The sequence below is a fragment of the Watersipora subatra genome, chromosome 7 (assembly GCF_963576615.1).
Source record: "Watersipora subatra chromosome 7, tzWatSuba1.1, whole genome shotgun sequence".
NCBI classification, from domain to species: Eukaryota; Metazoa; Bryozoa; class Gymnolaemata; order Cheilostomatida; family Watersiporidae; genus Watersipora; species Watersipora subatra.
The window spans coordinates 45,672,790-45,689,422 of record NC_088714.1 but is presented as its reverse complement, the minus strand read 5'-3'; the positions used below and the strand labels follow the sequence as shown (position 1 = coordinate 45,689,422).

General features: G+C 33.3%; 2 protein-coding genes across 2 annotated transcripts; both read right to left on the bottom strand.

Annotated features, from left to right (window-relative positions):
* Positions 1 to 12,234: 12,234 nt before the first annotated feature.
* On the bottom strand, positions 12,235 to 13,041 carry LOC137400804 (uncharacterized). Its single transcript, XM_068087143.1, has one exon. It carries the CDS (start codon positions 13,039 to 13,041, stop codon positions 12,235 to 12,237), a length of 807 nt encoding a protein of 268 aa, XP_067943244.1.
* A 562-nt stretch (positions 13,042 to 13,603) lies between these two features.
* On the bottom strand, positions 13,604 to 15,418 carry LOC137400803 (general transcription factor II-I repeat domain-containing protein 2-like). Its single transcript, XM_068087142.1, has one exon. The coding sequence runs from the start codon at positions 15,416 to 15,418 to the stop codon at positions 13,604 to 13,606; it is 1,815 nt and encodes a 604-aa protein (XP_067943243.1).
* Between the last annotated feature and the right edge of the window lie 1,215 nt (positions 15,419 to 16,633).

Below are 16,633 nucleotides of genomic sequence, written 5' to 3'. Positions count from 1 at the left end.
ACTCAAAGATTACAAACCTAATTTTGAAAAAACTCTCATGCAGACTAATAAACCCAGCAAAATAAAAAATATTTTACTAAGCTAAGGCAATGCTCGATGATATTATATATAATATATATTTATTACATATGATTTATAATAATATATTTTATATGCATATATATTTACATATTTATACACATATATAAAATATTATTTATAACATATTATTATATATCAATGCTTCTGTTGGGCATTGGAGTTCATGGTTATAGCCACTTTGTCTTGATATTGTTGTTTCATTTTTAAATTCTTGTTGGCTTGATGAAAGTGTGCTTAGCTACTTTTTTGTGAGTATAGGCAACTATAATAGTGATATTTATATAACTATAGCATAGGCAACTATAGTTATATGTCTAATATATATATATATATATTATATATATTATATATATATGTACATATATAAATATATATTTATTTATATATATATTTATTTATATTATATATATATATGTATATATATAAATATAGATTATATATATTTATATATATATTTATATACATGTATATACCTATAGTTGCCTATATATATATATATATATATATATATATATATATATATATATATATATATATATATATATATATATATATATATATATATATATATATATATATATATATATTTATCTATATTTATATATATTTATATATACTGTATACATAGGCAACATACTTAAGTATGTATGTTACATATATACATACTTCTTTCTATGTATGTATATATTTATATATACATATATGTTATATGTATATATATATATATATGATATGTCTATCATATATATAAAACTGATATAAAGTTAATATATAAAGGGATATAAAGTTGCATGTAGTCTTTTCTAAAAGACAAAATTTATATTAAAAAAGCAAATATTTTACATATCCATAAAGAGAAAAAATGCTGCATCTTTTCACTTGTTTTATAATAGTCATCTGACAGCTGAACTACTTATAGCATTTAAAGTTTTATCATTTGTGATGCACTGAAACCTTTAACAGGTTCAATGAATCCAGTCTTTTGAGGTGCAATGAGACAGCTTCAGGTTTTCACTTTTTTAAGAAATTAATGGGAAATTGTTTTCTTTATAAAATTTGACATGATTTGGTCTTTGTGTAAATAAACAGTTGATCAAGTCAAGAAAACTACTTAAAAAATGCATTGGTCCCCATAAGGTTTTTATAGAAACCGATGTCCTGAGGCTACAGTTTTTAGAAACCGCTAAAAAGTAAAAGGTTTATTTGGCTTATGTGTGTCATATGTAGATGACAGAATAGCATTGTCAACTCCAATGTCGATGAACAGACTTAAGAAATTTTTGACATACTTATTTAATGGTATTTCAGTGTACAGTCGTCTGAATTAACTCCTTTTACAAACAATATACCATCATGAACTATAATAGAATAAAAATTAAATGATCATGAAGAGCAGTTTGGCTTGAGCAATCATTGCTGCACTATAGATGAACTAGAACTCACCCAGCTGACACGTATCAATATGATCCATTTGCATCATTTGCATTCACCGATTTAGTAATTGCATCCCTTGACTTAAATACTTTCTTCTCAACTGATTTTACTGATAGTCAGTTAAAACATTTTCAGCTCCTTCAAAATATTGACTTCTTATACCAGTAAATATTTACATGAATTAGTTATCAAATGACGGGTATCAATGGGAATACCTATATACCTCTGCATTGACACACAATTATTAAACCGTTTACAATATTCTCACTAATAGCTAGTATATTTCTTGCAATTTTGTAAATTTTAGACGAGAGGCCAAGTTGATTTCAAAAATTAGAGCAAATTGTGGATGTTTGCTCATTACTCTCTACCAAGGTCTTGTACTGTTGACCAAAGATTGTGGTACACTGTGTGTATTGGAGATTCAATAATCAAATTGTACGCAATACATACAATTTCTGGGAACATTGGAGCTCTTTATCATTTATATGCCTTAAAACCTTTATTTGAATGCCATATCACTTTATTTTTTAACTCTTCTTGTAGAATGACACTTTATTATGGGCGAAGTTCAAATAAAGAGCCGATTTGTATTTTTCAAACACCTCGTCAGAATGTTCAAAAGATCATTTTCAAACTTCTTCAAAAAAGTTGAAATCGAATGCCACCCATTATTTGCACACTATTGTTTAGGCCGTGCGACATTAACCTTTTTGGATGCAAAGAATTTGCTAAGTTACCTCTAACTTGTTCTAGAACCCTAAATAGATACGCACGGAGAAGTCAGGGCAATAAATACCTACAAACTGCCAGTAATAACATACCCAGCAGACATAATAAAGTGAACTGTGGAAGTCGTCAAGGAAACAGATATAGCAACTTACAAACTGCTACGATGCATGGAGCACTCTACCCAGAATCTGATACTACTAAATTGTACGTTGATAGGGAAGACGAGGGTAGGGACTCAAAAGTGTGCCATGTACTCAGAATGTTGAAAAGATAATTTTCAACCTTTTCGTCAAAAAGGTTGAAATTGAATGCCTCCCATATTTTGCACACTCTTTCGAGCTCTGGGACATTAATTCTTTTAGATGCAATAAATCTACTAACTTACCTCTAACTTGTTGTAAAACTCTAAATAAATATACATGAGGAAGCTGATACATGTTTCTACCAGGTGATTGCCATTGTTTCCAATTAACCTTCAATGATCTTATAGCCTGTGTTGTAATTTGTTTTAGCTTTAAGGTTTTGTATTTTATTTTAAATTTGAAAGCATTTCTATAGCTATTTAACACAGTTGCATAATAAAACATTGCAACTATCTATATGCTTGCTACAGTTCACACCCAAAACTGGCTTTTTATGTGCAATAAAACAGGAGTTACAAGCGCTTATCCATTGCCAGCCTAATTTAGCTTACCCCAGCCATCCTACCAAATAATGTGATTTAAATCTGCCAACTCATAAGTTTTAAAATATAATTGTCTAACAAATACTACAAATATATGTTCAAAAACAACTGGTATAAACGATCCATAATTATCATACACACAAAAACCAAATTTAACATTTTTTAAGCAAAAACATTTGCAACAATTTCCCAGCAGATTGTCTTCTGATTGTTGCTTTTGTACAGAACAATGTCATCATGTTCAAGCAGTTCAATAACTTCCACAGTGTCTGCTAACGTGAAATCTTTTTATGTACTGCTGCACTAATCAACAATAGTATCCAAACCATTTTTTAGCAAAGCAAAACTTTTAGGAGTTGCTATCTGAAAAAAACTTACCAAAATTAATGATAAACTTTTAACCAGATGTGTGCTTAGCAAAATTCGTCCAAGGCATCAGAAATGCTGAAATGTTTTTCCAATACGTCGAAGTAAAAAGACTACATTAAATAAAGAACTACTATTAGCCTAATACAAGGATTCCTATGATGTTGAAATAAAAGCTTTTAACAAAACAACTTAAAGACTTCGAGTTGGAAAACGGACTTCGATACAAACAGAAACAACAAACAAATTAATTGTTATTGATGTAATTGAGCCGTTATTAGCACAGTTTTGTGAACATTTTTCTACTGGTCACTTGCTATTATGGGCTCATAAAGATTACGAATGTCAAATAGTGGCAGTCAAATAGAAGTGGTATTTAAATAGAATAAACATTCAAATAAAGGGTGGTGATCTATTTTCCAACCTTTTGTCCAGAGTGGGGCTGAAATAGAGGGGACGCTCAATTAAAGGTGGCGATCATATAGAGGTTTTGCGATATATATTTTTCTTGTCTAAATTGTTTCAACAGTAACAGTTAGCCAATGAATTTATCAAGTTTGAGTTTTGAGTTCATCAGATGCTTTATAAAAAATTAACCTCTAATTTAAAAGTTTTATATGGAAGGTCTTTAAAAAAGTATTTTATAAGAAGCAGTTATGAAAAGGTTGATGATCTTTCAGCCCTCATACTGCCTTAGACAGTGAGAGTATATCATTTGAATGATACCCACCAATACGAAAGACTTTAACGCTTACACGCTCAGCTAGACTTTTTACATTGTCAATTCTTACCTAACTAACTATAGGAACTTTTTTGCTGGCTTCTTCGAAATCAAGAAAATAGTGCTGCAATGATTGCAGGAGCTTAATGAAGTGCTATTAACTAAATGCATGTGAGTAGGTATCTCTTGGCTAACTCAAGGTAGTATAAATTTTCTGCAGCGTATTAAACCTCAGAGCGGTTCATTATTTTAAGTCTTATATGTACATAGAATGCAAATACCTTGATTACCTTATTGAGAGGCCGGTTTAATTGCAATAAAAGTGATTGATGCAAAAATTAAAGTTATTTCAAAGTGTTCTCAAAGTTTGTTTTGATTTGATGTAGCGGTAGAAAAACAACTTCGCAAAAATTTTGATCTGAAAGGTTTTCATTACAAAACTAGGTGGCCTTGCCATGTTTTATGCCTGATAATGAGTAATTTAGAAATACTAAGTCAAACTTGCCAGTCTTAGTGTTGGGCATCAAATCACTGATGCATAATATTATACATTGCTTGGCAGCAAAAGAGAAAGTTCTAGGTTCATTGCACAATCATTGTAGTTTTTATCAAGAAGTAAATTATTATCCTGCATAACAAGCTAAACAGTTTGATTATCAGTAACTATGTTCTGATGAATAAATAAAAAAATGTAAATCATATTTTCCTATATTTAGGTATTATTTATTGGGCGTTTAGCAGCCAGTATCAGATTCTCTTCAAACAAATTTTTCACGAGTTGTGCAACTGGCTGCACGGTATTATAGTAATTTATAAAACATTCTTAAGATATGAAATTGCAACTGGGGAAAACTCAAAACTTGAAAGATTGCAGTTTACAATTCATTTTTCTATCGTTTATTTGTTTATCAGTGCTCCAATTTCTTACATTTTTTGCCTAAAACAGACAGATAAACAACACATTTTATTGTCTAAACTACCTCAGTTCACCTAACTACCTAACTTCACTGTTTGACATGAGGATCACATAAGCCTATTTTATTCTAACACAAATCTCTAGCATTTGGTTGTAAACCAATTCAGTCTAAGACAGCGTCACACTCAGTAAGGACAAGAAAAGACTGATGGCTATTCAGAATAACCAGTGAAAATAAATACTAGCTTTTCCACTTATTAAGAGCAGACATGGCTTCTAATATTTTGAAGATGTCTCTAATCTACTGTAAAAACTAGGCTGGCAACATGAGTGTAAGTATTTCATAAACATGACTATTCCAAAACGTTTGTAAGCAGTTTTTGGAACTTAAAAATTTGTGACTTTGCCTAAAGTTTCAATAGGAATTTACATGTTCAACAGCAAGGTTAATGTAGAGTGATGTGTATCTGTCTGTACAACAGATAATGTAGCTTGTGGCTGGGAAACAACTACAATTACAGGAAAGTGGAGTATTTATAGACATGAAACTGATAGCAAAAGGAATTTTAAGTTACATTCTTTTGACATGTTATTTATCACAATTTTACTCTCATGTTCCATACATGCTTCATAGAATATTAACATGTCATGGGAGCACTTTTTCAGCTTGAGACATTTTTTAAATTCAGAAACTGACACTTGCTGCTTGACACCCAATAAATAATACCTACATACAGAATACTCTGGTTACCACCTTTTGCATTCATCTGCCAAAACGTGTTCTATTAGGATTGGTTTTATAATTAACATAGTTCTTGCTAATCAAACTGTTTAGTTTGATATGCATAATGATAATAATAATCTACTTCATAAAAATAACTGCAACAAACTTTCAAAAACTCAAGACTTCCGCTTTCGCTGTGAAAGAATTCTGTTTAATAAAAGAGCTTACTTCATGTGTGTATGTGTGAATGCATGTGTTGGTCTGCATAAGCATTATTTTTACCAATTTTAGTTAAACTTCCCACTGAAGTGTTCAGTGACGTCTGCGTCAAAACTATTTGTATGGAAACTTCATCTGGCTTTTGAGAACTAGCCTGCTAACCATCCTTTGGCTCCTTGCATTCGCTAAATACAGATAATTTTGTGAAATTAAAATTTTCTTTAGTAAATACCATTTAAAAACTATTTGTTTGTTTTTCCCCTCCAGACCAGACAAACATTAGAAATGAAGATTTTCTGTCTAGAATTGGTAAAACTAATCCATTTTTGCACTTTACCCTGTTTGCCTAAGTTACATAATAAAATGTAATAATGTAATAAATGTTTTACATAATACATGTAAAACATAATACTTTGTATTATAATTTGTACTAATTCAATCTAACTTAATTTTTTTGACTATCCCTCTCTTGCTTACAGCTTGCATATTATTTAGCAACAGTTAATCTAATTTGTTATGCAACGTTTTTGTTTTTTTCATCACCTTTTTTAAGCATACCACCACAGGTTCATATGCAGAACGCTTGGTAGCCAGATTCAGAACTTTGAATTCAGAACAAAAATTGTAGTTTTAAGCTTGGCTATCACATGTTTATGTGACAAAGTAGTTGGTTTAAACCTTTATCTATGCCCATGATCCTTTGGAGCTTCCTGTATGTTCCATGCCCAAAATTGGACGGTCCCATCATGCTGATCAGGAATATGTTTCTCCTAAGCAACGCCACAGCACACAACTGGTTGTTAAATTATGGATTCCACATTTACTTGAGACCACAATTTTGACAAGAAATACCACCGGTGAAGGAATTTTCATTCTCAGGAGGAACCTCCACCACTTAATCTTTACCACTCCCTTGTCCTTTCGATGCTCCCTATTCCCTGTATGACTTTCCTTTGCAATTTTTATCATTAAATGTTTAGGACATACCCTCGAAGTGGCCAGCATTTTTCTATGTAATCATTAATTCATTCATGGCCAACTTTATGTTAGCGGTTCAAATGGCCAAAGATTCACATGCTCTATTAATAAAAGCATAAAAAATTTGGGCTCAAAAATGAATATTTTAGTTTTTAAAATAACTCTCAAACAGCTGCACTTGAGTTGTAGAAGGAGAGGATGGTTTCCAAAAGGCTGGTATGTGCAATCTGACCACCTTTGCTAGTTAACCACTGAGTCTGTTTAATCACGGCGCAACAAATGCTAAACTGGATTGGGTATGAAAATTGAGACTACTGATAAAACTAACTCCCTTTTTACAACAGACTTTTTTTGATCTTGGGTGTACTTTAGGAAATATATGGAAAGTGTTTTTTATGGCTATTTTATGATTGTTCAAAATTTAGTCTTTTGAACATGGTCTTTGATAATAGCTCTTAATATAGATTATATTGTATAAAATAAGCTGTATTAATACTTACCTCTTTTCCGACCATTTTACTAAAGCTAAAGCTATTTGGCGTCTTATACATGTAACTCACAAGCAATGCGTATGCCCTTTGTAGAGCAGGTCATGCCAAGCTATTTTTAAAATAACTTCAAAAAAGAACAACATCCCTACTGTCTAAGACCTCACCAAGTAAACCAGAAAACATACTCAAGTCTAGGGCTTTTCTCTTGAAATATTTATAAATATTTTTTATTGATTTGATAGAGCTAAGTTTTTTTCAATGTAATTGTATTTATAAGATTAGTAGGCTCAATTCAGATGTAACTAAAAACCTCGTAACTAAAAAGGTAGCATTCACTTCATGCGTATCATCTGTAGGTAATATAATAGCAATTTCAAGTACAATTATGTTGATTAATCTAAAGTAGTTTTTAAGAGGTTGACTGCAAGGCATCTCAGGATACAAACATCTGAATCAAATAGCTTTGCAAACAATATACTATAATAAGTTAGGAAAGTACTGGATCATTGCTAATATTCTGCTTGAGCTATCTTCACTGTAGTATGGATAAACTCAATCTTAGTCAGCATAAATTTCAGCACAGTCCATTTCAATCAGATGTACTGTATTTAGTTATTTGGTAATTACTTACCTTGCCTCAATTGGTTTATTTTTAATCATTTTGAGTGATGGGTAACCCGAAACTTGTCGAGATGTTTTAGATTATCAATTTCTAATATCAATAATATTTGTGACGGGTCGCATCATCTTCAATACAAATGCAGCATTTTATATAATGCAAAATGAGCTTCCAAAGACAAAATGGTCTATCTGGCTTGGGCTTTTGTGAAACCAAGTCTTTCCAACATTCATGAAAATGTAATGTTTGCAGTGTGCGGCTGCTATGATTTTCCTAACTGTCAACAAATAGTAATGTTTAAAATCCAATCCGTCATCTTTGAAGGCAAAATTCTCAATTTTTTGTGTTGACCATATCAACCAACACCACCTGCAATAAAAAGCTGTATTTCAGGTTAACATTTTTTTGTTTTAATTTCAAAAACAGTTTTGAAGAGCTGATAATTTGTTATTACTTTGGGCTAAAAAAATTTGGTGACTCAATCTCATTTGTATTGAAAATAATATGACCTGTCACATTTACAGGAATGATTTATTAAAAGAAGGGTGTCAATGGGAATATTTACATAACTTCGCATTGACACAAAAAATATAAAACTGCCCTCAATTTGTTCACCAATAACTAGTACAGTTATTGTGGACCTTGAATTAAACCTAAAGTCAAGCTACTTGCACAAATTACTGCAATTTGTTAATGTCTGCTCATTACTATCTACAAAGATATTATGCTGTTGATCAAAGATTTTGGCACGCATTACCAACTCAGAAATTAGGTTAAACATATGAAAGGATATTTATGCAAGAGTAAAAAACTGATCATCATGTGTATGTTTTGTTATGACATGCATGGCTACAGGTACAATAGTTGATCAAGTGAGTTGTCAGGTTTGTGTCTAAACTCGGTCTGCTATTTTTCATAAGATTCACCTGAGTCAATTAGATGCCAGTGAGGTTAGTGTTATTTCAGCTTTCATGCTTTTCTCTGATATATCAGTAAATTATTTTGCTGTTTGCTCAACTGGATTTAATACATTTTTGACTTTTACATTTATTCCTGTAAGGATTTTGCATTCTTGTCTGTTTTAAGATTGCAATAATTTTAAGATTTACAAAAAAATGCTATTAACCAAATGTCTATAGGTGTCTCCTGATTAAGCTCAGTGTGATCCTTGTATTTGTGTTTGCAACACCAAAAAGTCTTTATGACTATTTTTTGTTCCAAGTTCTAAAAGTATTTAAAATAAGAATCTTTCTGGTTGCTTCTGCTATTAGACTGCTTTTTTGATTGCAGTAGAAACATCTTGTAAAATTAGAAGGTAATTCAGATTGTTGAAAAAATTTGGTTTGAATTGCTGAAAAGCCAGCTAAGTCATTCAGTGAGAAAATGTCTTTAACAGGTTACTAGTCATACAGAAGTAGTTGACCTTGTCAAGTTCTGTGTATAAAGATGACTAACTTAGAAATATCATGTTAACAGTGCCAATCTAAGTATTGGGATTCAATTCATCAATATATAATAGTACTAGATGTACTACCCGGCGTTGCCTGAGTAATAAAAAAAGTCTTTGGACAGAAAATTTATTTTTATATAACATACCATATACAACATTTACCATTCTAATTTTTAAATTTCATATCACGAGAAAATATTTTTAAGCAGTTCAAATGAATGAAAAGAAAAAATAAAACCACTGTAAAGGTTTTCAAGCTTTTTCAAACAACTACAACTTTTTAATTTCATATCATGAAAGTAGTTTTTTGTTTAAATAAATTAGGAAGAAAAATAAAATTGTAAATGTGTTTAATTGAAAATGTGAAATCATTAGCAAGTAATGGCTAAATATAATTTGTTTAGCTATGGTTACAATGAAAAATTATTTAATAAATAAGGTAATAAAAAGTCTATTTTATTTTTATATAATTATAATTTAGTATAATTAAGTATAATTTACTTTTATTTAACATATAACAAAATTTGCTACTCTAACATTTAAACTACATATCATAAGAAAAGTGGGTAACAGTGCATCTTAGGTCGGTAAAACGCGCATATAACGGGCATACAAGGCACTAGCAACGCACATACAAGGCACTAGCAACGCACATGCATCGTGGATACAACACCGACACAAGTAATTAACAACGCATTAACAACAAAATATTTATATTTATAGTCTGTTAATAAAACAGGTCTAAAACATTACACAAAGTATTGTCCTTATTATCTTTTAAGTTTTAAAACAGATCTAAAATATTACAACTCCTTTGTTTATGGCAACCCTGAGCTCTTTAGCGCGTTTTTTTCCGTTGTGATGCTAGCGTATGGGCGTTGTATTCGCAATGTTTGTGCGTTGCTAGTGCTTTGTATGTGCATTGTATGCGCGTTATACCGACCTAAGATGCACCATTACCGAAAAGTGTTTTGTGTAGTTGAAATAACTTAGGAGAGAAAATAAAAACAACTGTAAAGGTTTTTTCAACTTTTTTCAAACAACTGTAACTTCCAAACTTCATATAATAAAGAAAGATTTTTGTGCAGAACAACTAAATTGAAAATAAATAAAACAACTGTAAAAGTTTTCAAACCACTGTAAATTTAAAATTTCACAACTTTCAACGACGTGTAAGAAGGTTGTTCAAAAACCGACTTGTTCTAAATCTGAAACAATTTTTCCCATTAAAATAAAACTATGTAAATTATGTAATCCATTCCAAAGCAAGAAAAAATCTCCGCTAAAGTATTTTTTCAACATTTCACACCATAAGCTGTACTGTATACTGCATACTATAAATGGAAATGGATATATAGATCATGTTTAATTTTAATAAAAGGTTTTCTATTTATGATGATGGAAATAGAAAACAAAAGTAAACATTTAATACGCTTGGCTCTTAAAACATTAAAAACATTAAAGGTTAATCTTCAACACTAAAAATGCAAAAATTGATTATGAAACAATTAAAAATGCAACAGATCAGTTACATCAAAAATCGTAGGAAAAAGAAATATAAACAGCAATGGCACGTTTACTTCACATCTTTAAAGGAGAATCCTCTTCCAAAACAATTTAGGGTGTCGACTTAGAGGGGTTATCTCCTTAGCAAATTTCTTTGGTAGAGGAAACGTCATCCCAGATGGTTTTTCCCTTTTTGTAAAGAACATATGCACCGTAAAATGTTTTTCTGTTTGTTAGCAAATGTTTTCATGCGTTTCCGGAGCTTTGCAATGCGCATGCTTCGGTTCAGTCGAGAGCAGAATTTACATTCGAGCTCCGAGATGACCAAATCTCAAAATTTTTGGTAAAAATCTAAGGCTAAAATAATTAGCACGCACATGGATTAACAGTAAGGTTATTATAGCCTGAGATTAATTTTATTTTCATTCAGATAGTCGCAGCACGATGTGTAGCTTTTCAACTCGTACCACTAGCTGCTTTCACAATAACATTCCATAAATGCACTCAACAAAGGCAATTACCCTTCAGGCATACAAAGGGACATTTGTGAGTTTCTTATCAGATGCATTGTGGCACATTCAGTGAGAAAAAGTTCTAAGATCGCCTATTCAGCTAGGCAATGCTAGGAGTAAACCTGATTTTCTATAGTAAAATAGGGTGTAGGTAATGCATAGATCTCTGGCAGTCTATTCTTACAACATTTCTCTTATTTCTCCCAAAGCACACCCAAGATCAAAAGTAGTCTGCTGCTAAAAGGGTGTTAGTTTTATTAAAAGTTTTATTTTTCATACCCAGCCCAGTCTAGCGTTCATTGCGCTATGAATAAAAATGGACTCGGTAGTTAACTAGCAGAGGTGATCAGGTTGTACATACCAGCTTTTTGGACACCATATCCTTCTTCTGCAACTCAAGTGCAGTTATTTGAGAGTCATTTCTGTTATTCTTGTATATTTGAAAGCTAAACAGCAACTGACTTACTACATAAGTGAGACAAGAGAGTAAAAGGATTATTACATAACAATTACATAACAGGTGAGTAAATCAATATGAACAAAGAGTATGACAACAGCTATATACAAATACAAGATAATGACGCTGGTCAAAGTAAAAAACTAGTACATATTCAACACTCCCACATAGTTTTGACATGCACACTTATTAATCTGTTAGCCCCATGTTCTGCCGATGTATTACAAAAGGGTCTCTGCATAGGGGTTTAGTTAAGATATCGGCAGTCATATCAGCGGATGGACAGTATTTAATAAGAATGTGTCCATTTGCAACAGCTTCTCTCAGAAAGTGATATTTGATGTCAATATGTTTTGTTCGGGATTTTGTTGCGGTGTTTTTTAGCTATAGCGATTGCTGCTTGATTGTCAACCATGCATGTTGTAGGTATATGAGCATCCTTGCCATCATTGTCATTGAGTAACTTATGTAACCACATTGCTTCTTGTGTTGCATGAAATAACGAGACGTATTCAGCTTCTGCCGTTGAGACTGCTACAGTATTTTGACGTTTGCTTTGCCAGCTTACAGCTCCACCTGACATTAGGAACACATTACCTGAAGTAGAACATCGATTATCTAAGTCTCTAGCCCAGTTTGCATCGGAATAACCGATGACTTTAGCTTCATCTGACTTGTTGTAGCAAAGTTTAGTTGTCAGTGTTCCTTTGATATAGCATATGATTCGTTTTACAGCAGTAAGATGAGCTTCTGTTGGACATGAGTTGTACTTTGACACTTCACTTATTGCTTGTGCTATATCTGGACATGTTGCAACTGAAGCATATAAAAGTGAACCAACCATTGCTTGATACTTTTTTGAATCTACAGGCTTACTGATTCCATCATATTTTATGAGTTTAACATTTATGTCTGCAGGTGTGGATACCGGGTTTGAGTCTTGCATACCAAAGCGATTGATGACTTGCTGGAGATAGTACTGTTGATCTAGAGATATTGAAGATTCGTGTTGATCAATATTAACCCCCAAGCAATAGTGCAGTGGTCCAAAGTCTTTCATTTTAAACTGATTGGAGAGAGCATGCTTCACTTGCATTAATGATGCATCGTCATCACTCATTATAATGAGATCGTCAACGTATACAGCCATTATAGTTTTGATGCCTGAATTGCTATCTCTAACATATACACATGGGTCAGTAGTGGACTGACAAAAATCTATAAACTTCAGAAAACTATCTAGAGCAAGATTCCAGCATCTAGGGCAGTGCTGCCCAACCTTTTCCGAACATGGGCCGGATTTAAAAAAAAATGACGCCAGTGGGCCGGACTCACATTTCTAGTCTTACATTCTTTAATAGAACTATTTGAAATGGTTTGGAAAAGTATTCAGAACTGTAAATATTGATTGTATTTTTTATTTATAGAAATTACCCTTTATACAATTATAATTCATAACTCAATTTAAACATAGGGGGTCCTACATATGATACTACATGTATTTCTATTACTTTTATTGCTATCAAAAGATTATAGTCTCCAGATATTACATGAATACGAAATGATCATTAGAAATTTTGATTTAGTGCCTTAAATTCTATAAAATAAATTCAACAATTTATCAAGATTAAAAAAAACATTGTTCAAATGGCTTTGTATTTCAATAATAAAACAATTTCATTTTAGATGTAAACCGGTAATGAACGAAAATATCAGTGAGAAACTTGAAATTGTTTCGAGTCATCAAGAAGCTTTTCGATGTCTGCCGGAATATTTGTTAAGGCCAGTCGGAGTTCATCTTCGAGGTGAGCGTCACTCAAAGAATTTCTTTTGTTCGATTTTATTAATTGCATGCGACTGAAGAGATATTCACACATCCATGTCGAACCGAACAAAACGAGAAAGCGTTTTGCGTAGCATGTAAGATTTGGAAATTGAGTGTGAGGCAGACCGTATTTGTAGAAGTCCATCAGATTCCTATTTAAAAATTGACTCTTGACATCAAAATCACTTTGTAATTCATTCAATTCCATTTGAAGCTCAACGGGGGCATCAGCAGGATCCACGTCAAAAGGCATTGAAAAAAATTTCAGCTGGTCTTCACAAGCACGGAAATCCTTAAATCTCCTGGCAAATTCTTCCTGCATCCGTTTTAACTCACTCACAAAGAATTCCCGGTTCATGGTTGAAATGTGCGACTGTTTCTGAAGGCAAGGAAAGTGGGCATAATTGCTGTCAGCAATTTGAGCAATCCACAAATCCAGTTTCTTTTGGAAAGCTGTCACCTCCCCAAACAAATTATGGATGAGTTTTTCTTTTCCTTGTAACCGCACATTCAACTCATTCAGTTTGTCTGTAATGTCCACCAGAAAAGAAAAATCATTCATCCATTTGTCGTCATCAAAATTGATGCATAAATTTCCTTTTGCTTCAAGAAATGCTGCCACATGTTCTCGAATATCGTAAAAGCGTTTCAAAGTACGTCCACGGCTGAGCCACCTGATCTCGGTAAAGTAAGGAATGCCAGAAAATTCGGCGTTTATCTCATCGAGAAAATTTCGAAACTGTCGATGATTCAATGCACGACTCCTAATGAAGTTGACAGCTTTCACGACATTATCCATGACGTGATCAAACTTAAAGATTTTGGAGCAAAGTGATTCCTGATGTATAATGCAATGGTACCACAATATTTGGTCTTTACTCACATTCAGGGATTCCAGTTTTCTTTGGATGAAACCACGCAAGCCTTGCTCCTTGCCGATCATGGCCGGTGCACCATCGGTAGCAATTCCCACCAGACGATCATAAGTCAGTCCCGCCTTTTCGAGTGCAGTGTCGATTTCTTTGAAAACAGCAGCACCCGTGCAATTTCCTTTCATGGGGCATAGAGCAAGTAATTCTTCAGTGATATTAAAAGTTGAATCAACACCTCTCACGAAAATCGCCAGTTGTGGTGTATCAGTAATGTCAGTAGATTCGTCGATGGCAATGCTGTAAGTTTCGAAGTTTTTACAAAGTTCGTTCAACTGCATTTTCGTATTTTTGGCCAGTTCTTCAATCCTTCGGGTTATTGTATTACGCGACAAGCTAACACATTTTATAGCTTTCTCTTTCTCTGGGCACAGAATTTCAATCGCCGAGGTGATACATTCTTTGACAAAATCTCCTTCCGAAAAAGGTTTCATGTTGCGTGCAATCTTTTCAGCAATGACGAAACTCACTTTGGCGTACTTTTTCGATTCATCATCTACTTTCCGAAAAATGTTCTGTTGTGAGACTAAATTCTTTTGAAGTAAAAGTGCTTTCTCCTTGCGTTGATCTCCTTCATAACGATTATGGGTCGAAGCGTGCTTTAATGTGTAATGCCGTTTCACATTTTCAGCTTTTAGAACTGCGACTGTTTCACCACAGATCAGACAAAGACATTTTGCATTTGATTCCACAAAGAAATACAAATTTGTCCATGCTTCGTTAAACCTGCGATTCTCCTTGTCTACTTTTCTGATTTTTCTAGCCGACGCCATGGATGAACAAAATTTGAAATTTATTGTGAAAAAGAAACTACTGTAATTTGCTCATCGGTATAAGAAGGCTTCCTTATCAAAGGTTGTGCTGGAGTATATTTGAAATTGAATCACCTCAAAAGCCAGTTTTATTGATGCGGAAAGTCAATAAGGCGTGCGCGCCTCGGTGGAAAATACCATAGATATTTCAATAAGCGGTAAAAAGTTCAGCGTTTTCTATTGAAATATCTATGGTAATTTCCCAGCAGTCCTTCTTCAACCAGCTGAGGTGAGCACCCTGAGGCTTTTGATTCGACGATCGAATCAATCAATCGTACACGCTGTGATACTTCACTTTTTATCAATTTTTCAATGTCAGCAAAGACACTAATTTTTGACCTAACGCTACTGAATTCTTCAAACTGAAAACTATTGATTAGTAGCCAATCATCTTCGAAGAAAAATAACAGTTGTAAGCTTCTGCGTTAATAACAGGAATAAGTTAAAGACTGACGCACGGGCCGGATTCTAAGGCTTCATGGGCCGGATCCGGCCCGCGGGCCGGACGTTGGGCAGCACTGATCTAGGGGATTGCTTCAGTCCATAAATAGACTTGTTGAGTTTACACACAAGATGTTCAGATCCAGGTTTAATAAAACCTTCTGGTTGAGACATGTAGACTTCTTCATCAAGTCTGCCATTCAAAAAAGCAGTTACAACGTCCATTTGATGAATGTACATGTTGCGACTAAGGCCATATGCCAGTAGCGTACGAATTGTTGCAAAACCATCAACAGGTGAGAATGTCTCATGATAGTCTATTCCATGCTGCTGTGAATAACCCTTAGCCACTAGACGACCTTTGAATCGCTCTACAGTTCCGTCACCTCAATGTTTAGCTTTAAACACCCACTTGCATCCAACAGCACTACGTCCTTGAGGTAACTCTGTAAGATTCCAGGTATTATTACCTATCAGTGGCTGATACTCACACCTAGCAGCTTCTATCCATTCCTTATGTTGAGAGCTTTGTTTTGCCTCTGAGAATGTCTCTGGTTCAATTATGTGACCAGCTTGATGAGCGACGTGTTGAGCCTGGCTTACATACTCATCAATTCCATAGCGAACCGGAGGTCTACGTTCGCGAGCAGATATGCGTCGCTGTTGCCCTTCACCAGTGCATTGTCCAGATAGGTTTGGAGTTGTCTGTTCATTTACTGAATTTTCAACAAGAAT

Coding starts and splice junctions, on each gene's coding strand:
- LOC137400804 (XM_068087143.1), bottom strand. CDS start 13,041: ATGGCTGTATACGTTGACGATCTCATTATAATGAGTGATGACGATGCA.
- LOC137400803 (XM_068087142.1), bottom strand. CDS start 15,418: ATGGCGTCGGCTAGAAAAATCAGAAAAGTAGACAAGGAGAATCGCAGG.